Below are 27,246 nucleotides of genomic sequence, written 5' to 3'. Positions count from 1 at the left end.
GAACCACTGCCAGTTCCTCATGAGAAGTCATTTCAAGAGTTAGTTGGGACAAACAACTGATATTGCAGTAAATAAATGCAAAGGAAAACAACAAAGCAAAACAAAAAACAACAAAAAAACCACCTGTGCTTTAACTTGTTTCATCTTCAAAACACTTCCATAATGGACACAAATGCTCGTAATTATCATCCAAGAGAAGCATTAAAATGGGAACAAAATGTCATGACTCTATCATACCTTAGTAAGGAAAAAGTCTAAATGGTCAGGAACTATATTACTGTGAAATCCATAAGAAACTCCAAATAAAATCTAGAATAATAGTAGCATTGCAAGAAATGAGACTTTAAAAGGATCTTAAGAAATCACCTAGTCTGACTCTTTCCTCCATGATATATCCACAGTACCTACAAAACTACATTTAGTAGAGATTTTCCCTGCTGTTGCATGGCTGACAATCTGTGCTCAAGACAATCCACATATCCCAGATAGTACTTCTTAGACATGACAGTCCAGGAAGGCAGTTTTTAAGATGTTTGAGGAAACTGCAGTATTATAACATGAAATATATGCAGAAGTTTGAGAGCCTGTCATAACTGCAAGAATAATGAAATGATTGCATACTGTAGTTGAAACATAACCATTAGAGCTCAGGCTGCAAAAAAACAGTAATAAGTTTTCAAATTTTATCAGCACCAAAGGACATTTCCCATTGCTCAGTTAAAGGCAGTTTAAGAGAAGATCTGTTAGAGAAGACAGAACATCACTACAGAGGTAAGTAGGGGGTATAAAACATCCTACATCACTAACATGGAAATGTCATAACATACACAGCAAATAGTGTATAGTTAAGAATATACATATAGCTTGCTGTTTGAAAATTATTTCCTATCTCTCCATTGATCATGCATTGTTAGGTGCCATTTGTTAGATGATGGCTAAAGCTAAGAAACAAGTGTTGTCATCTGCATTAGGAGAAGTTTATGAGAGTGTTTTGCCTTAGCATCCTCCTTCAGACTACACGTAAGCACAATAAGCATTTTTTTTTTTTTTAACAGAATAAAGTAGGTGAGACAGCAGGAGCTGTATCTACTGACAAAGAGAAGCAGAGGTAAATGCTCAAAGAGATTTGTCTAGAAGATGAATCATAGAGCATGGATTGGAAAGAGGAGCAGCAGCAGAAATATTCAGTACTCGGAAAATATCTAGAGGTGACATTAGAAATAATCAGAGAAGCACATAGCCATGTAGCTAAACAAGGAAGCAATGGGGAACTGGAAGATAGGTAGGAGTAAAACAGGGGAGGGAGGTGCCTGGGGATAGGTAAGTGGAAGATGGGAACATCCAGGTCATTTTGGGAGCAGTAGGTAGCCAAGATTATGAATAGCAGGCTGAGTTACCGGGGAATATGAATAAGGGTCTTTTGACAAAACATTGTACTTGGCAGCATTATGCGTTTAGGAACTTATGTTTTTACAAGCTCTGGAAGTGTCAGATCAGCATTTGAAGACAAAAGAATTACAGGTTACATAATGTAGTGATAATATGTGTACAAATTATGTGTAATGGCATCTGCTGCTACTGTTCCAGATCAAGGCCTCTGATATTTGCTGTTTATTAGAAAAGATTTAAATTGTGACCCAAATATACACTGTTAAAAATGCACATGGCAAATAAAATAGCCTGCAACTGTTCATTTTAAATCTTAGATTTTCATGATCAGTTCTTTGTGGGCTGGAGTGTGATCTGTTAACAATTGACAGTTAAGTGTTGTAACTGGGGGCAAAAAATGGTGAACAGAATTTCATTACTGTGAAATGATAGAAACGAATAGCTTGCTATTCAGATTACATTACTGGAGAACCAGTATGGGTTTTTGGCCTTTTAAAAGGCTGTTATTTTTTCTCCAACAAGTTATCTCCTAAGTAAAGATATTTTGTAATTTGGAAGAAAAGATGTGGTCAGAAGTCATTGTGATGCGAAAAGTGCAAAATAAACTGAGTTGCTTTGATAGACTTTTTTTTTTCAACGTATAACATTTTTAATACTGAAAGGAGAATCAGTGCAAGTTATAGGCTAAGACTTGCAACACTGTACATTGCCAATTAAACTAAGGTAGGTGAAAACTTGCCAGATTTCTGAAAATCAGCTTCATGGTAGTTCAATTTCTACTTTTGATTTCTTAGATGTTCTTATTTTTACCTTTCCTCTCATACCTTAGCTGGACAGGCTGCCTGTTGCTAAAGCAGAATTGCATATACTTCCTTCAGCTGAAGAGTAGTTATTGCACTTGTGAGACTTTGTCTAAACTGAGCAGTAATTTCTAACATGTGGTCTCTAAGAAACAGTCGCCATTGCCTTCTTTGCTTCATCAGGCAAGACCATTTCTACCCACAAGGTGATAGCATAACTAAGCAAGAATTCCTGTTGAAAGATTTGTTTTCTACTTATTTAAACAGAAGAGAAATGGGAAATTATGATATTTTTATCTAGAACATTTCTATATTGTAGTTATGTGGTAAAGAATAACTATCTATTGTGCACAAAAATCTTAGTGGGTTTTTTTCCAGACAAGCCAAAAAAATATATATATATATTGTCTGGTTTTCCAGTTAAGTCAGAAAATAATGAGGGAGTTTTAACTGGATATCTTGGTGAAAAAATAGGTGAGTAAAGACATTCACCAAGTAACCTAGCTCACTGTTGGGCTCAGTGGTGCCAAGTATGTGTATATGTATATATAAAAAAACCTCCTGGCAGCCCAAGTTGTTTTCCTGTCTGCTGCAGACTATTACAAAAGTTCTAGCGTTTTGATTCTACAGTTGAATTTGGTTTTCCTTTGTTGCATTATTTTGCAGTTAAATTACTCTTTCCTGTCTGGCAGTGCTTTCAGTTCTGATGATTCCGAGGTCACACCAGCCAGCTTTCTTTTGCATGCCATAGAAAACTGCAGTATTAATGAAAACTGAGATCTTTTGCCATAGAAAATGAAGATTTTAAAATAACTAATATCTAAAATCACAACAAAATCAGGATAGCTGGCAAAAGTCAGAGCAAGTAACTCAGAACAAAATGTAGCTACAGAAGTAGTTGCTGAAGATGAGGGATGAACTGGAAGAATCAAGCTTTCAGATTTTATTATGGATCTATGGTATTAAATTGCATTGTTAAATCAAATTATTTTTAACTGCACAAAGACAACACACAGAAGAGGGCAAAAAGGTGACCATATCAACAGAAATTTTTTGTCAATGTATCGAGCCCAGGGAACTGGGCTTATTTAGCTGGAGAAGAGAAGGCTCCAGGAAGACCTCATTGTGGCCTTCCAGTACTTGAAGGTAGCGTATAAACAGGAGGGGGAATGACTGTTTACATGGGCTGATAGTGATAAGACAAGTGGGGAATGGTTTTCAACTAAGACAGAGGAGATTTAGGTTAGATATCAGGAGGAAGTTTTTCACACAGAGGGTGGTGACACACTGGAACAAGTTGCCCAGAGAGGTTGTGGATCCCCCATCCCTGGAGACATTCAAGGCCAGGCTGGATGTGGCTCTGGGCAGTTTGGTCTAGTGGTAGGCAACCCCCCCAAGGCAGGGGGGCAGAAACTAGTTGATCATTGTGGTCCTTTTCAACCTAGGCCATTCTATGATTCTATGATCTTAAGGGAGGTGGGAGGCAAATGGGTGAGGGCAGACTCTTCTTAATGGTGTGCAGCAATAGCACAAGGAGTAATGGCCTAAAGCTTGTTCATTGGAAGTTCCATACAAATGTGCAGAAGAACTTCTTTACAGTAAGGGTAATGGAGCACTGGAACAGGTTGCCCAGAGAGGTTGTGGAGTCTCCTCCTATGGAGATATTCAAGATCCATCTGGCAGCCTCTAGCACCCACAAGCAGTGAGCATTGCTCACTGGCCTCTCTCCTGGTATGACAGCACTGTCTGCCTACTACTGCTGCTAAGACCTTCCTTTGGCCGTGGAAAAGGGATTGCAACTGCCAAATCCATCCCATGCAATTAGCACATGGTGCTTGCGGTTTGTTTCTCATACAATCTCAGAACTATAGAGGTTGGAAGAGACCTCTGGACATCATTGAGACCAACCCCCCTGCTAAAAGCAGTTCCCTACAGGAGGTTGAGCAGAAGAGTGTCTTGGATCACCCCCTCAAGCTGCTGGCCGCACTCCTTTTAACATGCCCTGGGATACCATTGGCCTTCTTGGCCGCAAGGGCACACTGCAGGCTCACGGCCACACTGCTGTCCATCAGGACACCCAGGTCCTTCTCTGCAGAGCTCCTCTCCTGCAGGTCAGCCCCTAGCGCAAAAAGTACGCAGCTGTGCTCTTTTCATTTTGATACAAGAATTACAGAATAGGTTTCAAGACTGCCCAAAATACACCCACTTTTTTTGTTTCTTTGCAGCTCCATCTTCTCTTGACATAAATACATTACTGGTCAATTTTCAAATAGAACATGTAGAGCTCCAATCTAAAGTCTGAACTCTTCATTAAACAATAAAAAGTAAAAATTAAAATAAGTTTTGTTACTTATATTATCCGATGCATTTTCTGAGGGCTACTCTGAAAGCAATGCCTCTCATTGTATGGTGTTGGCCCATGTCATCAGAGGCAGATGGTGGTGTGGCAGTAGGGGTCGAACTTTCCCACCAGTATTCCATGACGTGTTACTGCCGTGTGACAGATGGCAGCAGAGGGGCAGTCTGACACAGTGGGTCTGACATGGAAGTGCACATGAAGCAGAGGTGTGTCACTGAACTCCTCCATGTGGAAACAATGTCACCCACTGACATTCACCGACGCACAAGGAGCATTGAAGGAGACCAAGCAGTGATGTGAGCACAGTGAGGCTGTGGGCAGTGGCAATAGTAACAGTAGGTGAGCTCCGCTGGTGCAGATTGTTACACGCACGGTATGCAGGCTCTTCTTCATCACTGGTGAAAAGGCATAGCTCATGGTGGCGACAGTTTTGTAGCTGAGAATGTGAAGAGGTTTCAAGAGGGATTACAGCTTGACTGTGTGGAACCATTTTCAAAGCGAGTTGAAGCAGGATTTCTTTCCAAAAGCCTGGCAGCCTGTGTCTGGATGGCATAGATGTTGGCATTAAGGGGTTGCATGGCCCTGGGCAGCTGGGAGCAAGTCTGAGCCTTGTTGCCACTGGGCGCATGCACTCACACAAACAGGTGTGCACATGTGCGTGTGTGCAGGCACGCACACACACGCACGCACGACTGCCCTAGTGACAGAAGATACAGAGAAGACAGTATTACTGAGTGCCTTCTCTGTCTCTGTCTGTACTGCTGGAGGCTGTCCTGAGGAGCCCTGTACCCCTGAGGCCCCAGAGGAAGTCAGGATCAAAGAGAAGTTTGCCTCAGTTGATGAGGACTGGGTTAAGGAGCAATTAAACAACCTAGACATCCCTAAATCCGTGGGTCCTGATGCGATGAACCTGTGGGTGCTGAGGGAGCTGGCAGAAGCCATTGCTGGCCACTCTCCATTATCTTTGGTAAGCTGTCGGGAAAGAGAGAGGTGCCTGAGGACGAGAGGAAAATAAATGCCATTCCAATCTTCAGAAGGGGCAAGAAGGAGGACTCGGATAACTATAGACTGATCAGCCTCACCTCCATCCCTGGAAAGGTGATGGAAAAACTTATCCTCGGTGCTGCCTCTAGGCATATCAAGGATAAGAGGGTCATTAGGGGCAGTCAACATGGCTTCACCAAGGGAAAGTCATGCTTGACCAACCTGATAGCTTTTCATGAAGACGTAACCAGGTGGATAGATGATGGTAAAGCAGTGGATGTGGTCTATCTTGGTTTTAGTAGAGCATTTGACACCGTCTCCCACAGCATCGTTGCAGCTAAACTGAGGAAGTGTGGTCTGGATGACTTAGTAGTGAGGGGGACTGTGAACCTCAAACACCACCAGGTGTTTGAAGGACAGAAGCCAGAGAGTTGTGGTCAGTGGGACAGAGTGAGTCTAGTTGGAGACTCGTACCTAGTGGAGTTCCTCAAGGGTTGGTAGTGGGACCAGTACTATTCAATATATTCATCAGTGATTTGGATGAGGGAGCAGAGTGCACTGTTAGCAAGCTTGCTGATGACACAAAACTGGGAGAAGTGGCTGACAAGCTAGAAGGCTGTGCTGCCACCCAGCAAGACCTAGACAGGCCGGAGAGTTGGGCAGGGAGAAATTGAATGAAATATAACAAGGGCAAGCATAGGGACTTGTATCTGGGCAAGAACAACCCCAGGTGCCAGTATAGGTTGAGGACTGACCTGCTGGAGAGCAGCGTAGGGAAAAGGGACCTGGGGGTCCCGGTGGACAGCAGGGTGACCATAAGCCAGCACTGCAAGAAGGCCAAAGGCATCCTGGGGTGTGTTAGAAGGGGTGTGGTTAGTAGGTCAAAAGAGGTTCTCCTCCCCCTCTACTCTGCCCTGGTGAGACCGCATCTGCAGTATTATGTGCAGTTCTGGGCCCCTCTGCTCAAGGATGGGGAACTGCTTGAGAGAATCCAGTGCAGAGCCACAAAAATGATGAAGGGACTGGAGCATCTCCTTTACAAGGAAAGGCTGACGGAGCTGGGTCTCTTTAGCTTGGAGAAGAGGAGACTGAGAGGTGGCCTCATTAGTGTTTATAAATATGCAAAGGGTGTGCATCAGGAGGATGGAGCCAGGCTCTTCTCAGTGACATCCAGTGATAGGACAAGGGGTAATGGCTGCAAGCTGGAACACAGGAGGTTCCACAAAACTATGAGAAGAACCTTCTTCATGGTGAGGGTAACAACTCTGGAACGGGCTGCCCAGAGAGGTTGTGGGGTCTCCTTCTCTGGAGACATTCAAAACCTGCCTGGACACATTCCTGTGTGACCTAATCAAGGCATTCCTGCTAAAGCGGGAGGATTGGACTAGATGATCTTTCAAGGTTCCTTCCAATCCCTGACATTTGGTGATTCTGTGATTCTGGAACTGGTATGGAGAGAAGACAGCAGCTATTACAATGAACACTTAAAAATATATATATACTCTTTTCAGTTCTTAGCCAGGATTCTGGCATTTAATATTTAAAGATAAACAATGCAATTTTTTTAGCTCATCTGTCCTTCTCTTCTGTCCTCTCTTCTCTCTTCTCTCTTCTCTCTTCTCTCTTCTCTCTTCTCTCTTCTCTCTTCTCCTTTCTTCTTTCCTTTCTCCTTTCTCCTTTCTCCTTCCTTTCTCCATTTCTCCTTTCTCCTTTCTCCTTTCTCCTTTCTCCTTTTTCCCCTTTCCCCTTTCCCCTTTCCCCTTTCTCCTTTCTCCCCTCTCCCCTCTCCCCTCTCCCCTCTCCCCTCTCCTCTCCTCTCCTCTCCTCTCCTCTCCTCTCCTCTCCTCTCCTCTCCTCTCCTCTCCTCTCCTCTCCTCTCCTCTCCTCTCCTCTCCTCTCCTCTCCTCTCCTCTCCTCTCCTCTCCTCTCCTCTCCTCTCCTCTCCTCTCCTCTCCTCTCCTCTCCTCTCCTCTCCTCTCCTCTCCTCTCCTCTCCTCTCCTCTCCTCTCCTCTCCTCTCCTCTCCTCTCCTCTCCTCTCCTCTCCTCTCCTCTCCTCTCCTCTCCTCTCCACCCCTCCATTTCCATTTCCCTCTCCTTCTTCTTTCCTTTTCCCTTTTTTCTCTTCTTCCCTTTTCCCTCTTTTCTCTTCTTTCCTTTTCCCTCCTTTCTCTTCTCTTCTCTTCTCTTCTCTTCTCTTCTCTTCTCTTCTCTTCTCTTCTCTTCTCTTCTCTTCTCTTCTCTTCTCTTCTCTTCTCTTCTCTTCTCTTCTCTTCTCTTCTCTTCTCTTCTCTTCTCTTCTCTTCTCTTCTCTTCTCTTCTCTTCTCTTCTCTTCTCTTCTCTTTTTTCTTCTCCCTGATGCACCACTGAAGAGAAAACTCTCTTATTCTCCTCCATGCCTCGCTAGAAAACGGGTGTCTCAAGTCATGACTGAGTAATTTGCACCATGCTGCTTCCTCCCAGGATCCCTCTGGCAGAGGCAAGCTACAGCTGGGACCGCAGCAACAGCAAAGGCAGGAGCAAAGGCCAGTACCTGTCTGAGGGCTCACAGCTGGTGGAAGAAGCTGTCCATTGTGATGTTTGCGTGACAGCGGGTGAGGATGGCCACCGCCTGGCACAGGAATGGCATGAACGTGCTGTGCTGCAGGGACGACATGCAGCTGCGCAGGATGTAGATGATCGGTGAAAGATCAAGCTGAAAGAAGAAGGGGAGAAAGAATGACTGGCTGCATCCTTGACTCTGCAGGACCTAATCATGGACATTCAGCACATGAACAGTGCCTGCTCCCTTGACATGCCGCCAAGGCCTAGGCCTAAATTTCACACCAGTCACCCTGTTCAAGCCCTGGCTCTGCGCTCAGGCTGTGCTTCTTTAACACAAGAGGCAAACGGCACAAGGTGTAGTGCAACAGCCAACAAAAGTCCCAGACACGTGGAAGAAAGTCTCTTACATCCCGACAGATGTCCTTTCCATACATCTGCAGGAAGGTGATCATCCACTTGCCAGCAGCACGCACACGCATTCCTTTGGCCTTCCGGAAGGTGTCCTTGATGGCCATCATGAAATCTACGGTGTGTTCCAGGGAGAAGCTTCTGCACACAATCTGCAAGGAAATGAGAAGCAGGAGAGATCCCATCACTGCTCTGCAGCAGCTCTTCAAAACATAAAGCAGTGTTGAGGGCATTCTTAGTTCAGCAGCTTGCCAGTCATTCAGGTGGCAATCACAATGCTCCTGCTGTCCTTACTGTGCTATGTATACATAAGGTGGTTGAGCCTTCTCTCAGCTTCTCCACCCGTGGTGTTTGCTTACATGCAAAGCCTACCTCCCAGCAGCCACAGCCACACACACACAGTCACACACACACGTCATAGAATCAGCTCCTTGCTTTGGGTGCCTTAGGGCCAGACGTAGCTCAGTGCCTCCGGCTCCTTGCTCAGAAAAGTGATCTCAGGGTGACAGCTCATTCTGGAAATGGTGTGAGAGGCTGGGGGGAGCAGAGGCACGTGCAAAAACCTAAGCACTGAGATCGCACCACTCCTTTTTGGGTCCACTTACCCGCGCAATTTTGGAAGAGGTCTGGAGCTGACAGACGGTGCTGCAGTCATTCAGCCCCTCACACAGGCTCCCGATGTCTCCTGTCTGGATGACTCTGTTGGTCGCCTTGGCTGGAAAGAGCACAGGGAGAAAAGGGAAGTCATGCTTCTGGAAATGGAACTGCTTTCCACAGGGGAGAGACAGAGGACAGGGTGGGGACAAGAAGAGAGCTGCTCACGGTGCCTCTCCCTCCTGTAAACCGGGCCCAGCCCATGGGGTTCTGCTAGTGCTGCGGAGGAGAGCAGAGGGCTGGCGCACGCCCGCTCTACTCACCTTGGATGCGGAGAAGGGAGCTGAGACAGGTGACGGCCAACTGGCGGGATGTGGGCATGGGGTCACACATCAGGGGCACCAGCAATCCCACCAAGGAGCCAAAGTGCTTGCAGGCATCGCCTCTCTGCAGGGATGAGAGGCAGGAAAAAAGCTGTAGGCAGCCCCAGCTCTCCCTAGCTTCTCCCGCCTGTGCCTTCCCCATGGGATGGGTGTCACAGCATGCACAGCTGAGTGGAGCTCGCCTGCCAGCTCAGGGGCACTGGGGAGGGAGCAGGGGCATGCGGTAGGGCTCTTTACTCACTCCACGCTCTTCACAAGCAGCCAGCAGCTGGGAGCAGATCTGCAGGGCCCTCTTGCGCTCCCACATGTTGTCTGATGTCATTGATCTCTGCAAGACGTGGGGCAGAGCATCTGTCTCACTGCAGACGTCTTTTCTTTCCTTTCATGCCAGCCCTCTCCCAGTCCCTCATTTCCCAGCACTTTCTCTCAGGTCCTGCCCTGTGGCTCCACTCAGCCCCCCACCTCGCTGAGCACCGGCACTGCTGCCCCCGCTCTCTGCAGACACTCCTGCCTCCTAACCCAGGAGCTTTTCCTTGGCTATGGCCTGCCAGGGGCTGGCTCCTGCCTTTCCCCCTGCAGGGCCCATTTCTCTGCCCATTTCTGAGCTTGCAGTGAGCTGGCACGTCAGCAAGAGATCCCCTCTCATCGTCCTCTCAGTCCCCAGATCTCTTTCCCTGCTATCAACAGGCGCCATGCTTTCTCCCTTGCCCCACATGTACTCACATGGACTATGTTCTGGAAGAAGCCACGGGTGGTCTCTGTCTCGAGCAGGACCACCATGAGCCGGCCCAGAGCTTTCAGTGATGTTTGCAGAAGCTGAAAGCAGAAGAGGGGATTGAGCTGTGGCATCACGGCTGCGGCCAGAGCACAGGTTGTGTGTGCTGAGGAAGGGCTCCAACCGAGAGGTGGCTGTGAAAGTCACGGCAGGTTACCTGCAGGTACTGAGCTGCTTGCTGTGACTTCCTGATCTTCAGCATCATCTCCGCTGAAGGGTGTGTCACAATATTCTTGCAGCACAGAATCAACATGTCACACATGTCTTTGCTTCCTAAGGACGGCTTCAGCTTGCTGACAGGACAAAAAAAGGAAGAGAAAGCAGAAAGGGCCTTTAGCAGTGCTCTCCGGGCTGGCTCAGACAACATCAGAGTTTCTTCTAATGGACAGCTGCAAAGCCAACATCCCCAGCCTGAGCTGCTGAGCACTGTCTTCAGTTCCAGCATCACCCACCTCCTCCCCAGCATCAGTGAAGCACCTCCCGCTCTGAAGGGAAGGAGACCCCAGGTCTCCCTTCTCTTCCCTGCCAGGGGACAGGAGCACCAGGGCCTTTCTCCCTCCCAGAACCTCAGCTTCGCTGGGCACAGCAGCCCAGCCATCTCTCCTGTAGAAGTGACTCCCCATCCCCTGCCCCCTCCAGGCCTTTGGGAGCTACCCAGAGGGGGATCCACCATCCTGCCTTGCAACCCCAGAGGCTCCCACCCTTACCTCAACTGCTCCAGGGCCAGAATCACCTTGAGGGGCACTGGGGATACAGGGGTGCCTAAGTAATACTTCTTCAGCAAGTCCTGCAAGTACCAGAGAAACATTGTCAAAGTGGGCACGTGAGAGTTCTTCCGCCAGACCCATAGGCAGACACAACTGCCACACACCAGCCCCATCACTCGCGCATTTCCCACGGAGGCAGAGCAGGATGCAGCAGCTGCACAGTTGGTGGACCTCGCCCGCTGCCCAGCCGCTGCCTGCCAGCACACAAGGTCCCCGCCAGCTGGAGACGTGTGGCTGAGGGAGACCTGTATGGCTCCGGGGAATTGAGTCTCAGAGCACAGCCCAAAACTCCGCTGCAGACAGCCCTGGCTCTAGGCACTCACCGTCAGGATCTCCAGCAGCTTGCCCTTCAAGGAGGGGTTAAAGCAGGCCGAGTCACCCACAGCTTGGAAGGCAGAGCTGAAGTCGGTGATGCTCTGCACCAGCGCAAGTGTGTTCTGCAGGTCCTGAGGCCCAAGAGAGAAGAACATTCTTTGAACTGCGGGAAGGGCCAAGGGCTGCAAGGGGAACACGTGGGGGCAACGCTAAGGGAAGGGCTTGCATCTCCATCTGAGCACAAACCAGTCCCCGAGGGACCTTTGGAAAGAGAAGGCCCATCTCAGCATCCCCCCACGTGGAGGGGCTGCAGCTGGGTGCTCAGACACCCCGGCACGCTACGAGCTCTCACCCGGCAGCTGCAGCTGTAGAGCAGCAGGATGTTGCCCACGATGTCTCCCTCCAGGCGGGCGAGCAGCTGTTCCTTGGAGGCACGCAGTGCCAAGCTGCCGTGGGCGAGGATGAGAGCGCTGCGTGTGGCGTGAGCTCTTCTGCTGTCCAGCTCCATCTGTGTGGGGTAAAATGCCTTGAGACACTCGCTCAGCAGCCCCCGGTGCCCCACGAGGCACCTGGGCTCCCAAGTGAAAATAAGGCAGCAGAAAGCCAAGATGGAAATGCGTAATGCTTCACCTTCTTGCGTCTGGGAATCCTCCCATTCTGGCCTTTGCACAGCCTGGACGCAAACATGGTGAGTGTGTCCAGGACTGGGTGAAAGTTGCTCTCAGCAGCATGGCTGAGAAGAGAGATCATTCCCTGCACAAAAGAACAAGGGGCAGTTGGCGCAGGCCTGAACCTACTGGTACGGCCAGCCACAGTGGCTGGGCTGGTCCTCGCCTGAGGGAAACAGCAGCAGTGAGGAGATCAAAAGGCCCGGAGCAGGGCCAGGAGAAGCCCTCTGCTCCAGGGACAGAGCGGGGACGCTCACAGAAGCTGGAGGGGAGGAGACCTCACCTGGGCCTCAGATGGCTCCTCTGCGTTTGCTTCCTCCAGGTGTTGCAGGAGCTTCTCTTGGATGTGGAGGACTTCCTTGCAAGCTCCCAGCACTGTCCCCAGAGCCTTGTACAGGAAAGACTGCATGGGAAGGGAAGAGAAGGGATGGGAAGGGAAGGAAGAAGCTGAGATGTGGCAGCAGCCTGACCTGCTGGGAGAGGGCCAGGTGGGAAGGACCCACGCTCCCTGAGAGACGCTGAGAGCAGGTGCAGGGCCGAGCTTTAGCCACCCCCAGGCAGTTTGCAGGGAGAGGCTCTCGGGGGCACGGGCCAGGGAAGCAGCGTGAGCAGCCCGCGTGAGCAGAGCACCACCTGCAGCCCCAGCCTCAATTGGGCCCCTGCGACTGCACCGCTGGGGAGAGCTGGGGAGAACCCACCTTCTCTCCAGAGTTGCTGGGAGAGCTGCTCAGCCACTGGCTCAACTTGCAGCTCAGGCCCTTGGTCCACGCCTCATCCTCCATAGTATTCAATGACGCCCTCAGGAACTGTTGGAGAACAGGAGAAGCCAATGGTTCCTTGCCCTTTGCCTCTTCCCACATTGCCGCAGTCTTCTGGGGAGAGGTGACTGGAAGAGCAGTCCCTCTCCCAGCTCCACCCAGCATTCCCTCCCTTATAGCTGCCTGCTGCTCTTCTCCTGGGATCCCCCTTGGGCTTGGGACAAAGAGGAAGAGGCAGCAGCACAGAGGCGTGCGGCCGCTCCGCAGCAGCATTTGAGAGGCTGTTCCTGTCTTCTCTGGGAACGGGGCTCCTTGAGACAGGCAGACACTTCTCTGCACCGTGCCTTCTGGAAATGCTGTACCTTTAATAGACGCTGCTCCCACCCTGCAGAGTCCGGGAAGCTCTCATCTTTCCCTGCACAGCAACAAGAAGCAAAAGATCCTTGCTTGGGATCAAGCCACAGAGGAAGAGCTGCTGCAAACCTGGTTTGCCTGGGCACACGGCACTGCCAAATTGGGACCTGCACACCCTACACAATGACCTGTCCCTCCCCACAAACACTGTCCCAGCAGGAACACAGAACTAACTGCTCCAAGACTGCTGTCTGAGGGGATGTGAAGGGCCCATCCATGCCCTGGAATGGGCAGATCCCCGGGGGGAAAGGACCCCGAACCTCAGTGCTGTCTCCCTGGAATGGGAACAGCAGCAGAGCAAGTACTGGGCTGCAGGCAATGCTTCCCCTCTGCCACGCTGCAGAGCTCCATTTTCACTCCCCCCCTTCCCTGCCTCCACCTCTCCCTCCCCGCCAGCACTTTACCTTGGAGGTACTGCAGCAGCAGGGGGATCTCAGCGGCCCACATGGCCCCCACAGCTCTGTGGATCCTGCTGTGGAGGTTTTGCATCAGCAGCAAGGCAGCGGCTTGGAGTTCGCTGCCTGCAAAAGGGCTCCCTGCCACCACCTGAGTGAGAGCAAGGAGAAGCGGGGTCACTTCTGCAGCAAGAGCAGCAGCTTCTCCCAGGAGGGAAGCAGCTTGGCTCTGCCCTGGCAGTCAAGGAGCAGCCAGCAGCTTTGCCCATGGTGCTGCAAGCCCGGGAAGAGAATGGCATCCCCATGGGTGAGGCAGGCGCTGCCATGCTCGGCCATGCTGCTTCCTCGTCAGGGCTCATGGCACCGGCTCTGGAGCATCTACTCACCAGCAGGCGTGCCAGCAGTGTCTGGGGAGTCAGCAGTGGGCCTGTGGGGAGAATGAAGTGCTGAGTGAGATGCCAAGACACGCTGTGCTCCCCCACGTGCACCTCCACTGTCCATTCTTGGTGCTGTCACGGGTCAACAGAGCTCACTGGGGGAGTTTCTGCTCCTACCTTGAAACATGGAGCTGAGGAAATGGGGATCCAGTTCTTCCACCTCCCGCACCATCAGGTCCCCTCTCTCAGCCAACGCTTGGACACAGCGGGAGACCGGGATCAGCATGCCGGTGTACTGGGCTGGCACCACGTACAGCAGCAGCCGTGGCCACAGGAGCTGTAGGGAACGAGGCGGTTGAGCATTGTGTCAGCGTTCCTGCCTCCGCTCAGAGATGAAGAGGACTCTGTGAATTTCCCTGAGTCTTGTGTGTTTTAGAGCATGTTGGAGCAGAGACCGGGGGTGTTGGAACGGGATGAGGAACACGTGGTGTGAAGGCAAGGAGTGGCAGAAGGTCAGATTGTGACTTACTTTGGTCATCCCGCTCACAGAGACATCCAGCGACTCCAGGATGTCCATACAGAGCTCTTGGAGAGCTCCTTCTTCCTGGGCTTCCTGGGCAGAAAGGTCTCCAGCTGCCTGCACAACAGTGTTGTTGGAACGCTGGTTACTCTTAGTTCTGAGGAGCCTCTCAGGAGGCTCAGGTGTGGCCCCACCGGTGCTTCTGTGCCAGCCTCTGAGCAGCACGGGTCTTCCAAAGGAAGATGCTGCCCACTGTCCTTACCCTTCTTCCCGTGGTGCGGCTGAACTCACTGAAGATGTGCCCCACCACATCCCAGGCTGAGCAGCTCCGGGCGTTGGCACTGAGCACATCCTCGATGAAGTGCAGAATGGCCCTCCTCACCTGTCAGGAGTCAATTGTGGCTTTGATTTTCCTGCTCAGAAGGCAAAGGGAAGCCACCTGCTCACTGGGGCAGCCCTTTGGGCATGAGCAGAGACAACAAGAGCAGAGAAGAAGCCTTGGCTCCTCAGGTGAGGGCCAGGCCTTAGCACCAGGCTGTGCACTTTCCATGCACAGCACAGGGACCTGCCCGCTCCACTCTGTCTGCTCTCCCCACAGGAGCCATCGCAACCGTGTGGTCAGTGCCCCAGCACCTCCCTGGGCACCCCAGCCCTGCCTGTGTTGGCAGCAGCATCATCACCTCGACAGCGCTTTCCTTTCCCAAATCAGCTCACCTGGATCCTGGGGTCGCTGCACAGACACTGCGCAGCCTCCACCACCTGGGGCAGCTTCTCTGTCATCATGGGCTCTGCAAGAGATGCGCAGAAGCATGCGTGGAGGCACAACCCAGATGGCAAAAGGGATCCCTGGAAGTCCCAACCTGTGGTACTGACCATCAGAGCGAGCCAGAGCACCGAGCAGACCCAGGGCTGCCACGCATCCAGCCTCCCTGTCAGCGCCCAGCTGTGACTGCAGAAACAGGACCGTTTCCTCGGGGCAGATTCGGGCTGCGGGGAGGAAATCCCACACGGTGTTAGCAAGAAAGTCGCACCCATTCCGGAGGTTTGTGAGAGAGGTTTTGGCCAGGGCACCGCCAAGCATTGCCAGAGCTCCTCTCCTTACCCTGCAGCAGGATGCAGTGGGTCAGCTCTGCTCTGTCAGCCTCGCTGTGCTCCTTGGTGTCGTCAGAGAGCTGTGGGAACAAGGTCCATTTAAGAAAATTGCATCAGTGCTGAGGATGGAAAAGAAACTTTGCTGCCAGCTCTGATCTCCCTGGGCACTCTCGGAAAGAGGACATGCAGACAAAACACAGCCTGCCCCACAGCATCCGTGGGGGCACGCACACGGCTCTGGAGCAGCCACGGGCATGCAGGAGCTAAGGCTGAGCAGCCGTCAGAGGCTTGGAGCTTTGAGTCCTCCTGGGACGTAGCCAAGAGGGAAACTGCTTTGGGCACAAGGATGGGCTCCCCTCACCTGGTAGAACACGGCACTGGTGATGGCCAGAAACTTGTCCTTGGGGATGACAGACTCAACTCCTTCTAAGGCCTCCAGGAAGATATTGAGGCTCTGCAAGAGACCAGGAGAGGAAGAAAAGGCTGAAGCCACATCTAGACACCTGGGAGCAGAGATACTGATTCCCAATGGTTTGTCCGCTGGGAAAGCTCCCACACAGGCATCCTGGTTTGTCCCCGCCTCCCAGCAGCACCAAGAGAGTCCCTCGCTCTCAATCGAGCCCTGCTTGGGCACTGGTTGCAGGCAATTCCCACCCAGCAGCCCTCTTCTCTCCCATCAGATGCAACTGGACAGTGGTCCCCCTGGTTGTTAGCACAGAGCTCCTCAGGCACCAGAGCCCCACAGTGGTGGTGGTGGTGAAGCCTCCCAGCCCCAGGAGGTGGTCCCCAGTGGCTCCTGTCTGGCTCCTGTCCGGGTTGTTCCTTCCTTGACGGAAGAGCTCAGGAAGCCTCAGACCTCCCTTGGACACCTATTCCGTCTTTCTCCAAGGGCTCCTGGCCTCCTCCCCGCGTCCCACTGACCCGTCGTGGCACTTGCACGAGGCCCACATCCACACTGAGCCCTGCAAAACATCTCACCTTGGTCCCCCTGCAGGTGTCTTGGACCTCCTGACACGGGTGCACGAGCCGGAGAAGCTGCTCCCAAACGTGCTCTTGGCACAGCTCCTCTTGAAGGAGGACAGCCATCATGGCAGCCACAGCCTCGAGGACGGCCTGTTTGTCCTGGAGAGGGATGGCAGAGGCCCAGCATCAAAGACTGAAGGTCTGCCCTTCCTACAGGAGGGCTTTCTCTTTCCCTTCCCTTTTCCCATACCTCTGTGCCCAACACGAGGTGGGCTCTCTGGAGGGCAGGGAGCTTTTCCCCACTCCTTCATCCCCAGCTATCCCTGCCACAGTGCTGTGACATGCGGCTGCTTCCTGGCAGGGAGATCCAGCCCCAAGCACAAAGCCAGTTTGGGGCCCTTTGCAGAGCCAGCCCACTCCCTCTCATCACCCTTCTGCTCTCAGCCCGCTGGGCACAGACAGAGCTGCCGACACCGATGTCCCCGCTGCCATCCCTGGCTGGGAATGCAGCAGTGCTCACCTTTTCCTTCCTTGCACTCCTGCCAGTTCCTCAGCACAGAGAAGAAGAGCTGGGAAAGATTCTTGTAGATCTGCTCCATCTCCATGGCAGGCCAGGGGCATTGCTTTCCAGAGCACAAGTGAGCCTTGACTCCTTCCAGCCATTGTTTCACAACTGAAGAAAAACAAAATAAAACAAAAAAAAATAATTGAATAATTCATTTAAAAATAATAAAAAAAAAAAACAGAAAAAAAATTAAAAAAAAAAAAAAAAGGATGAGAGATTGAGAGAAAAGGGAGCCTGTGAGAGTCTGCAGCAGGGCAAGGTGCAAGGACTGCCCCAAGCCCCCCTGCTCTGGGCCGGCACTCACCAGCACAAGCAATGCGCAGGGTCCGGCCGCCTCTCACCCAGCCCACCACACTGCGCAGGCCGGCCAGCATCAGCCACACGAAGGGGATGCACTGTGGAGCTGCAGAAGGGAAGAAGGCCATGGTCAGAGCCTCGGCGGCGAGGGAGGAGGGGCTGCAGCCCTGCATCCCCCAGCTCAACGCAGATCACGCGCAGAGGGGAGAGACCCCTTCAGGAGGCTGAGGGCACTCTACCGTAGCTGCTGAACAGTTTGCTCAGGGTGATGAGCACAAACTCCTTGGACATCTCCCCCACGGCTTTCAGGTGGCCCTGGAGCTCGGCCATCACCAAGCTGAAGTGTGTCCGGGCCAGAGCCACCAGGGCATTGCTGGCAGCCATCCTCACGCTGTGTGGCACGCCCTGAAAAAGAGTCACTGGTGACACGCGGCACAGGAGACTGCCTGAGGCCTTCCCTTGGAAGGGCTAAGCCACCGCCATCCGCCAGCAGAGCATCAGCGCAGGCAGGCAGCTCCCTTTGCCTTTGGGAGCGACCCCTCACCTGGGCTGCTGTCAGGTCCTGGGACACCTCAGCCAGCAGCCGGTTCACCACTCCGCATGGCGGGCGGCTGTCACCTTCCCACAGGACGTGCTCCAGCTCGCAGTACGCCTGCGCTCGGTCACCCTGGGGACAGGGATCAGTCACGTTTTGCTTTGCCCTTCTTCCCGCGGAGCTGCCCGCCATGCCAGTGTGCTGCCGGGGCCTGGCACCCACGGGACCGTGGCACTGGGGCAGGGCAAGGATTGATGGTTGGATGTCCCCAGCTCACCTCCTGGTCTTGCAGGCGCTGCAGCAGCAAAGTCACGGCACAGGGGGGGACAGGGCTTGCCACCCTGCCTCTGGCCCTGCGACGCGTACGTCTGGGCACGCAGCCCACACAGGCAAAGAGACCTGGAAGGAAAGAGCAGAGCAGCTGCCACTGGTGTTGCTTGGAGCCAGGGCCGAGCATCCGGCCAGCTCTGGGAAGGAACCCAGTCCCACAGCGTGGGGTGGGCTGTGCCGGCACATGTGTGATCGGCAGGGAGAAGGGGAGAGAGCCTTCCCCTTGCTGGGGATACTGCGGGAACCATGGTGGGCAGCTGCACTCAGCAGGGCAAGGACAGTGCTAATGGCATGCCCTAAACAGGCATTGGTGGCACACATGTGCTCGGGCAGCATCACGGTGTCCAGAGAGGTGGAGGGACCTCACCTCGAAGGGCTCTCAGCCGCTCCATCACAGCAGGATATCTCCAGATAGACACAATGCTCTCTCTGGGTCCTCTTCCTGCGCCTCTCACAAGAGACTGGGCCACCGCTCCCACCGCTGCCACAGGGGTGTAGGTGGCAACAACTGTGACATCACACCGAGGAGTGTCACCTCACAGAGAATGACGTGCCCTGGGCTGGGGACCAGACTGCATGCTGGGCAACCTTGCTGGCCTCAGAACACAGCATGTTTTTGTGACGCACTCAGCTCTGGGGTGGACATGTTCTGTGCTGGATCAGGGAATCACCTCAGGTGATGGGGTGAGGGAGAGCCCCTGCCAGGCAGCAGCTGCTGGGTGCCATTGCTCAGCATTGTCTTAGTGACTGGGGACTCCATACAAGGAGGCAACCTCCATACAAGGAGGCCAACCTCTCCAGAGAGCTTTGCTGCCTTCTGGGGGCACGTTTCAGAGACGTTAAGGAGACTCCACCGCATGTGATCAAACAAGACCACCATCCACTTGTTGTCATTCAAGTAGGGTCATGGGAGGATGCCATGAGGAAATGGCAGAACATCAGAAAGGGACTTTGCATCCCTTGGAAAGACGCTGAAGGGATCGGGAGAGCCAGGAGTGTTCTCCTCTGTCCTCCTGAGCTCCCAGGAGGGTTCTCCTCTGTCCTCCTGACTGGTGACTGGGTCCCAGAAGGAAGGAGGAGGACAGAGGAGGTAAATAACTGGCTGAGGGGGTGGTGTCGGGATCAAGGTTTTGTGTACCCTGATCTTGGGCACGCCTTTGAGAGACCAGGTGTGGACATGAGACGGAATGCGACTGAGTAGTTGGGGCCAGAGTGTTCTGGCGAGCAAGCTGGCTGGACTGATTACCAGAGCGTTAAACAAGATTTGACGGAGGAAGGGGATGGAGTTCCTTGTGACAGAGAAGGGCCTGGGAATGCTGTCTTTTTAGTGAACTGTGTAGAAAAACCTCCCAGTTGTCCAGCAGGATCTTGTGAGGACTCTTCAGAGAAAATAACATTGCCAAGAGCCCGACTTAAACCTTCCTGCATCCCTCTAGAGATACCTGCACCCTCTGCTTTCCTACAGTGCCTGGATAGCAATGCACACCACATGGGGAATAAACAAAAAGAACTAGAGATCCGTGCGTGCTTACAGGGATGTGATCTCATTGCAATCGCAGAGACATGTTGGGACAGCTCACACAAGTGGCATGCTGTTGTGGATGGCAAGACAAGGGGAGGTGGTGGACTTGCTCTGTATGTGAGAAGCTGCTAGAATGCATTGAGCTCCACTGTGGGGGGGATGATGAACAAGTGGATAGCTTGTGGGTAAAAATTTAGGGACGGGCTAACATAGGTGACACTGTTGTGGGTGTGTGCTACAGGCCACCTGATCAGGAGGAGGAAGTGGATGAGGCCTTTTACAAACAGCTGGAAGTAGCCTTCCGACCCCCGGCGCTCGTCCTTATGGGGGACTTCAGCCATCCTGATATTTGTTGGCAAAGTAACAAAGCCAGGCACACAAGGTCCAGGCAGTTCCTGCAGCGTATTGATGATTACTTTCTGACGCAGGTGGTGGAGGATCTGATGTGGAGGGGTGTGCTACTTGACCTTGTTTTTACTAGCGAGGAAGGGCTGGTAGGGGATGAGAAGGCTGGGTGCAGGTTGGGATGCTGCGATCATGAGGTAGTAGTGTTCAAGATCTTGTGTGGAAGAATGAAAGCAATAAGTAGGAGTGCTACCCTGGACTTCAGGAGAGCCTACTTGAAGGTATCCCATGGGCTAGTGTGTTGGAAGGTAAGGGGGCCCATGAGAGCTCATTGGCCCTTTAACTCCACTTCTTCCGAGCTTAAGATCAGTTGTGAAAGACAGAACTGGTTTTTTTTGGCTCAGAAGTTTGCTTTGCGAAGGCCTTTCTTGTGATAAGACTCTAACTGACAACTGTGAATTACCTAGGGGGGCAAGTGGTGGGTGTCACCACGCTACAATACTTCTGCTTATGATTGTAAAGATAAGCAGAAGGACAAGCAGTCTTTTCCAGGGGGTGTGGCTTGAAAGAGCTGACCACTGCAAAAGGTGATAATGCTTGCGCGTGGCAACGCAGGCACCACTCCCTGCTGGCTTATGGGTTGGGGCAGGTGTGCCATGCTAACAGAGAGAAAAGAAGAAGAAGACAAAAAACTGAGAAACTGGGGATAAAAGGCCCTCACTAAACTAAGGACTGGGGAGAAGAACTGCCAAAGAAAAGAAATCTTCGACAGACTGTCATGGTTTTATGATTTTTGTTATCACTATTCCACATCAGTAACACCGTGAAAAGCATGGGGAATTAAAGAGTTAATGGAACTGACAAGGGTTCTGTGGACTGACAACTTTCCGGATACCTGGTTCTCAGAAGAGAGGAAGAACTACATACCCCAGAGGACTTTGCGTTCAGAGGGGAAGATAAGACCCACAAGTCACAGGACTTGCCCTCTTTCTCTCACTGCCTGGCAGCGTGTGGTTGTGCTCCCCAGCTGCTTCACCTTCAGTTCAGAGCAAGGCCTTTGGTTTTGGACTCTCTCTCATTTTATTTGATTTATTAGTCTCAATTCCAATTATATTGTACTATATTGTGTTATCTTGCATTCTGATATCATATTTAGTAAAATTAACTTTATATGAAAATAACTTTATTCCTTAGATCGTTGCCACTGTTCTGTCTTTGGGCCCAGCTCCCATCTCCCTACACACTCCCTTTCCCTTTCTGAGCTGGTGGGCCTGTGGGCCTGCTGTTTCCCTGTCACAGACACAGATGGATCTAGATAACTCCGTGACACGGAGGAATTCCCCGAGAGGAAGAAACCTCTTTGGAAGAACCCCCCGGGGCCTGCTTGCTGCAAAGCTTCCTGGCTTTCTCCCATCCCCCACAGTGATTGGACGAGATCCTGAGATCAGTGGACATACTTTTATCCACTGTTCTGGATACCCTCTCCAAGCAATTGGAAGAGAAGAAGGCTATCGGGCGCAGTCAACATGGATCTACCAAGGGGAAGTCATGCTTAACCAACCTGACAGCCTTCTCTGATGTCATCACTGGCTGGGTAGGCGGGGGGAGAGCAATGGATGTTGCGTGCCTTGACTTCAGCAAGGCATTTGACACCATATTTCACACCGTTCTCATTATGAAACTTAGAAAGTGTGGGGATAGATGAGTGGATGATGAGGGAATTGACAACTGGTTGACTGGCAGAGCTCAGAAGGTTGCCGTCAGTGGTGTGGAGTCTGGTTGGAGGCCTGTAACCACTGGTGTTCCCCGGGGGATTGGTACTGGATCTGGTCTTGTTCAACTTCTTCATCAGTGACCTAGAGGAAGGGATGGAGTCCACCCTCAGTGAATTTGCTGAGGATACAGAGCTGGGAGGAGTGGCTGACACACTGGAAGGCTTTCCTACCATTCAACAAGACCTGGATAGACTGGAGATCTGGGCAGAGAGGAACCTGATGAGATTTAGCAAGAGCAAGTGCAGAGCCTTGCGCCTGGGGAGGAATAACCACATGCATCAGTACAGGTTAGGGGATGACCTGCTGGAGATAAGCTCTGCAGAGAAGGAGCTGGGTGTTCTGATGGACAACAGGTTGGCCATGAGCCAGCACTGAAGTCTGACACATTCTCTTTTAATTTTGTTTTGGTTTTAAAATTAATATCGTAGCGTAAGTGTAGAGAGACATTTGCTAGTTAGTGTAAATTTTCACTGTGATCATACATACTTTTCTCTCTCACATGCCCTGCCTGTGCTTCCCTCCACTGTAATCCTTACAGTCCTTCAAGTAAGCTCTGTGGCAACTCAGTCACAGAAAACTTGATTGCGATCTTCCCAGGCACTCAGAGTGTTCCCAGAGTCCTGGGTTTTTTTTTTTTTGCCACAGGGCAGGCTTGCTTCTGGTTTCCCTAAAGAAATGATAATATTTCCATTGTCTCAAACACAATCCATAGGCAGAGCTTCTCTTAAGTGTACACTATTCTATGATTCTATGATCTCGAGGGAGGTGGGAGGCAAATGGATGAGGCCAGGCTCTTCTCGATGGTGTGTAGCGATAGCACAAGGAGTAATGGTCTAAAACTTGTACATAGGAAGTTCTGTACTAATGCGCAGAAGAACTTCTTTGTGGTAAGGGTGATGGAGCACTGGAACAGGAGAGGTTCTGGAGTCTCTCCTACAGAGATATTCAAGACGCATCTGGACAGCTAGCTGTGCGACCTGTCATAGGGTTCCTGCTTTAGCAGAGGAGTTGGACTCAGTGCTGTCTTGAGGTCTTTTCCAGCCCCCGTGTTTCTGTGATTTCCTTGTTACCCTTTGCCTGCAGTCACCCACAGTCCCCAAGCGCATTCCAGCAACTGCCAACTGGAATGAAAGCCGGTAACTGGTGGCCGACTGTACTGTGTCCCTCCTTCTGGTTTATGAGTTGTGTCTCTGGCACCGTGAGTCCCTTCTGACAGAGTGGGCTGTCCCTGTGCTCAGAGGCAGACCTTCTCCTCCAGCAGCCACAGAGTGCCATGGCCTTTGCTCAGCTTCAGGCAGTGCCGCGGCACAGCTCTGAAACAGACTTGGGCAGGAAAGTTCTGTGCTGCAGAACACTGTGACAAGCCTTCTGTATCGTGGTGGGGTTGTCCCCTGCTGCCGTTCCCCTCTGGCATTACTGCGAAGTTCTATTTGGATAATGGCAAAAGCTGTGGGGCTGCTCGCTCTGGTACAGGGAGGCCTCCAGCACCCACAGGCCACAAGCATTGCTCACTGGTTCTCTGCTGGTAGGACAGCCACTGTCTGCCTACTACTGCTGCTAAGACCTTCCTTTGGCCGTGGAAAAGGGATTGCCTCTGCTAAATCCATCCCATGCAATTAGCACGTGGTTCTGGTGGTTTCTTTCTCATACAATCTCAGAACTATAGAGGTTGGAAGAGACCTCTGGACATCATTGAGACCAACCCCCCTGCTAAAAGCAGTTCCCTACAGGAGGTTGAGCAGAAGAGTGTCTTGGATCACTCCCTCAAGCTGCTGGCCTGCACTCTTTTTAATGTGCCCTGGGATACCATTGGCCTTCTTGGCCGCGAGGGCACACTGCAGGCTCACGGCCAGCCTGCTGTCCATCAGGACACCCAGGTCCTTCTCTGCAGAGCTCCTCTCCTGCAGGTCAGCCCCTAGCGCAAAAAATATGCAGCTGTGCTTTCTGTTTTGATACAGGAATTAGACAGTAAGTTTCAAGACTGCCCAAAATTCATCCACTTCTTTGTTTCTTTGCAGCTCCATTTTCCGTTGACATAAATACATTACTGGCTGATTTTCAAATGGAACATGCAGAGCTGCAATCTAAAGTCTGTTCTCTTTATTAAACAGAAAAAAAATCTAAAAAAAAAACCAATTAAGTCTTGTTACTTGTTATGTTATCTGATGCATTTTCTGAGGGCTACTCTGAAAGCAATGCCTCTCATTGTATGGTGTTGGCCCATGTCATCAGAGGCGGATGTTGGTGGTGTGGCAGTAGGGGTCGAACCTTCCCACCAGTATTCCATGACGTGTTACTGCCGTGTGACAGATGGCAGCAAAGGGGCAGTCTGACACAGTGGGTCTGACATGGAAGTGCACATGAAGCAGAGGTGTGTCACTGAACTCCTCCATGTGGAAACAATGTCACCCACTGACATTCACCGACGCACACGGAGCATTGAAGGAGACCAAGCAGTGATGTGAGCACAGTGAGGCTGTGGGCAGTGGCAATAGTAACAGTAGGTCAGCTCCGCTGGTGCAGATTGTTACACGCACGGTACGCAGGCTCTTCTTCATCACTGGTGAAAAGGCATAGCTCATGGTGGGGACAGTTTTGTAGCTGAGAATGTGAAGAGGTTTCAAGAGGGATTACAGCTTGACTGCGGGGAACCATTTTCAAAGCGAGTTGAAGCAGGATTTCTTTCCAAAAGCCTGGCAGCCTGTGTCTGGATGGCATAGATGTTGGCATTAAGGGGCTGCATGGCCCTGGGCAGCTGGGAGCAAGTCTGAGCCTTGTTGCCACTGGGCGCATGCACTCACACAAACAGGTGTGCACATGTGCGTGTGTGCAGGCATGCACACACACGCACGCACGACTGCCCTAGTGACAGAAGATACAGAGAAGACAGTATTACTGAGTGCCTTCTCTGTCTCTGTCTGTACTGCTGGAGGCTGTCCTGAGGAGCCCTGTACCCCTGAGGCCCCAGAGGAAGTCAGGATCAAGGAGAAGTTTGCCTCAGTTGATGAGGACTGGGTTAAGGAGCAATTAAACAACCTAGACATCCCTAAATCCGTGGGTCCTGTTGCGATGCACCTGTGGGTGCTGAGGGAGCTGGCAGAAGCCATTGCTGGCCACTCTCCATTATCTTTGGTAAGCTGTCGGGAAAGAGAGAGGTGCCTGAGGACGAGAGGAAAATAAATGCCATTCCAATCTTCAGAAGGGGCAAGAAGGAGGACTCGGATAACTATAGACTGATCAGCCTCACCTCCATCCCTGGAAAGGTGATGGAAAAACTTATCCTTGGTGCTGCCTCTAGGCATATCAAGGATAAGAGGGTCATTAGGGGCAGTCAACATGGCTTCACCAAGGGAAAGTCATGCTTGACCAACCTGATAGCTTTTCATGAAGACGTAACCAGGTGGATAGATGATGGTAAAGCAGTGGATGTGGTCTATCTTGGTTTTAGTAGAGCATTTGACACCGTCTCCCACAGCATCGTCGCAGCTAAACTGAGGAAGTGTGGTCTGGATGACTTAGTAGTGAGGGGGACTGTGAACCTCAAACACCACCAGGTGTTTGAAGGACAGAAGCCAGAGAGTTGTGGTCAGTGGGACAGAGTGAGTCTAGCTGGAGACTCGTACCTAGTGGAGTTCCTCAAGGGTTGGTAGTGGGACCAGTACTATTCAATATATTCATCAATGATTTGGATGAGGGAGCAGAGTGCACTGTTAGCAAGCTTGCTGATGACACAAAACTGGGAGAAGTGGCTGACAAGCTGGAAGGCTGTGCTGCCACCCAGCAAGACCTAGACAGGCCGGAGAGTTGGGCAGGGAGAAATTGAATGAAATATAACAAGGGCAAGCATAGGGACTTGTATCTGGGCAAGAACAACCCCAGGTGCCAGTATAGGTTGGGGACTGACCTGCTGGAGAGCAGCGTAGGGAAAAGGGACCTGGGGGTCCCGGTGGACAGCAGGGTGACCATAAGCCAGCACTGCAAGAAGGCCAATGGCATTCCTGGGGTGTGTTAGAAGGGGTGTGGTTAGTAGGTCAAAAGAGGTTCTCCTCCCCCTCTACTCTGCCCTGGTGAGACCGCATCTGCAGTATTATGTGCAGTTCTGGGCCCCTCTGCTCAAGGACGGGGAACTGCTTGAGAGAATCCAGTGCAGAGCCACAAAAATGATGAAGGGACTGGAGCATCTCCTTTACAAGGAAAGGCTGACGGAGCTGGGTCTCTTTAGCTTGGAGGAGACTGAGAGGTGGCCTCATTAGCGTTTATAAATATGCAAAGGGTGTGCATCAGGAGGATGGAGGCAGGCTCTTCTCAGTGACATTTAGTGATAGGACAAGGGGTAATGGGTGCAACCTGGAACATAGGAGGTTCCACAAAAATATGAGAAGAAGCTTCTTCATGGTGAGGGTAACAGAACACTGGAACGGGCTGCCCAGAGAGGTTGTGGGGTCTCCTTCTCTGGAGACATTCAAAACCTGCCTGGACACATTCCTGTGTGACCTAATCAAGGCATTCCTGCCAAAGTGGGAGGATTGGACTAGATGATCTTTCAAGGTTCCTTCCAATCCCTGACATTTGGTGATTCTGTGATTCTGGAACTGGTATGGAGAGAAGACAGCAGCTATTACAATGAACACTTAAAAATATATATATACTCTTTTCAGTTCTTAGCCAGGATTCTGGCATTTAATATTTAAAGATAAACAATGCAATTTTTTTAGCTCATATGTCCTTCTCTTTTCTCTTTTCTCTTTTCTCTTTTCTCTTCTCTCTTCTCTCTTCTCTCTTCTCTCTTCTCTCTTCTCTCTTCTCTCTTCTCTCTTCTCTTTTCTCCTTTCTCCTTTATCCTTCCTTTCTCCTTTCTCCTACCTTTCTCCTTTTTCTCCTTTCTCCTTCCTTTCCTCTCTCCTCTCTCCTCTCTCCTCTCTCCTCTCCTCTCTCCTCTCTCGTCTCGTCTCGTCTCGTCTCGTCTCGTCTCGTCTCGTCTCGTCTCGTCTCGTCTCCTCTCCTCTCCTCTCCTCTCCTCTCCTCTCCTCTCCTCTCCTCTCCTCTCCTCTCCTCTCCTCTCCTCTCCTCTCCTCTCCTCTCCTCTCCTCTCCTCTCCTCTCCTCTCCTCTCCTCTCCTCTCCTCTCCTCTCCTCTCCTCTCCTCTCCTCTCCTCTCCTCTCCTCTCCTCTCCTCTCATCCCCTCCCCACTCCCTCTCCCTCTCCCTCTCCCTCTCCCTCTCCCTCTCCCTCTCCCTTCCCTTCCCTTCCCTTCCCTTCCCTTCCCTTCCCTTCCCTTCCCTTCCCTTCCCTTCCCTTCCCTTCCCTTCCCTTCCCTTCCCTTCCCTTCCCTTCCCTTCCCTTCCCTTCCCTTCCCTTCCCTTCCCTTCCCTT

The 27,246-nt window shown here is 51.6% G+C and overlaps 3 protein-coding genes across 3 annotated transcripts; all 3 read right to left on the bottom strand.

The window, feature by feature from the left end:
- Positions 1-7,768: 7,768 nt before the first annotated feature.
- On the bottom strand, positions 7,769-12,873 carry LOC112531281 (maestro heat-like repeat-containing protein family member 2B). The gene is made up of 14 exons (XM_040653049.2): positions 12,684-12,873; positions 12,269-12,388; positions 11,948-12,070; positions 11,670-11,825; positions 11,326-11,448; positions 10,943-11,022; positions 10,393-10,528; positions 10,184-10,276; positions 9,702-9,788; positions 9,401-9,524; positions 9,089-9,297; positions 8,483-8,635; positions 8,065-8,226; positions 7,769-7,934 (listed from the first exon to the last, which is right to left on the bottom strand). The coding sequence occupies exons 1-13, from the start codon at positions 12,843-12,845 to the stop codon at positions 8,077-8,079; spliced, it is 1,716 nt and encodes a 571-aa protein (XP_040508983.1). The 5' UTR covers positions 12,846-12,873; the 3' UTR covers positions 7,769-7,934; positions 8,065-8,076.
- A 43-nt stretch (positions 12,874-12,916) lies between these two features.
- Positions 12,917-14,804, bottom strand: LOC112531330 (maestro heat-like repeat-containing protein family member 1). Its single transcript, XM_040653043.1, has 6 exons — positions 14,712-14,804; positions 14,459-14,566; positions 14,107-14,266; positions 13,939-13,979; positions 13,562-13,703; positions 12,917-13,158 (listed from the first exon to the last, which is right to left on the bottom strand). Exons 2-6 carry the CDS (start codon positions 14,504-14,506, stop codon positions 12,917-12,919), a joined length of 633 nt encoding a protein of 210 aa, XP_040508977.1. The 5' UTR covers positions 14,507-14,566; positions 14,712-14,804.
- A 2,140-nt stretch (positions 14,805-16,944) lies between these two features.
- Positions 16,945-18,991, bottom strand: LOC121107640 (maestro heat-like repeat-containing protein family member 2A). Its single transcript, XM_040653041.1, has 7 exons — positions 18,599-18,991; positions 18,179-18,300; positions 17,911-18,033; positions 17,606-17,771; positions 17,374-17,472; positions 17,040-17,177; positions 16,945-16,952 (listed from the first exon to the last, which is right to left on the bottom strand). The coding sequence occupies exons 1-7, from the start codon at positions 18,621-18,623 to the stop codon at positions 16,945-16,947; spliced, it is 681 nt and encodes a 226-aa protein (XP_040508975.1). The 5' UTR covers positions 18,624-18,991.
- Positions 18,992-27,246: the final 8,255 nt, after the last annotated feature.

This window comes from Gallus gallus, chromosome 1 (assembly GCF_016699485.2).
Source record: "Gallus gallus isolate bGalGal1 chromosome 1, bGalGal1.mat.broiler.GRCg7b, whole genome shotgun sequence".
NCBI classification, from domain to species: domain Eukaryota; kingdom Metazoa; phylum Chordata; class Aves; order Galliformes; family Phasianidae; genus Gallus; species Gallus gallus.
Note: the sequence above shows the minus strand (reverse complement) of the source record. Positions and strands in the feature narration are given on the sequence as shown.

What these genes read in the sequence shown, in the direction of transcription:
- LOC112531281 (XM_040653049.2), bottom strand. Translation starts at nt 12,845, where the DNA reads ATGTGGGAAGAGGCAAAGGGCAAGGAACCATTGGCTTCTCCTGTTCTC. An exon ending in GGATTCCCAGACGCAAGAAG is followed by an intron (nt 11,826 to 11,947) that starts GTGAAGCATTAC and finishes TACCCCACACAG; the next exon opens with ATGGAGCTGGACAGCAGAAG. An exon ending in GAAAGGACATCTGTCGGGAT is followed by an intron (nt 8,227 to 8,482) that starts GTAAGAGACTTT and finishes TTCTTCTTTCAG; the next exon opens with CTTGATCTTTCACCGATCAT.
- LOC112531330 (XM_040653043.1), bottom strand. Translation starts at nt 14,506, where the DNA reads ATGGACATCCTGGAGTCGCTGGATGTCTCTGTGAGCGGGATGACCAAA. An exon ending in CTGTGAGCGGGATGACCAAA is followed by an intron (nt 14,267 to 14,458) that starts GTAAGTCACAAT and finishes CGTTCCCTACAG; the next exon opens with CTCCTGTGGCCACGGCTGCT. An exon ending in CCTCAGCTCCATGTTTCAAG is followed by an intron (nt 13,980 to 14,106) that starts GTAGGAGCAGAA and finishes TTCTCCCCACAG; the next exon opens with GCCCACTGCTGACTCCCCAG.
- LOC121107640 (XM_040653041.1), bottom strand. Translation starts at nt 18,623, where the DNA reads ATGGAGCGGCTGAGAGCCCTTCGAG. An exon ending in AGCGCCTGCAAGACCAGGAG is followed by an intron (nt 18,034 to 18,178) that starts GTGAGCTGGGGA and finishes CCCTGTCCCCAG; the next exon opens with GGTGACCGAGCGCAGGCGTA. An exon ending in CAAACTGTTCAGCAGCTACG is followed by an intron (nt 17,473 to 17,605) that starts GTAGAGTGCCCT and finishes TCCCTTCTGCAG; the next exon opens with CTCCACAGTGCATCCCCTTC.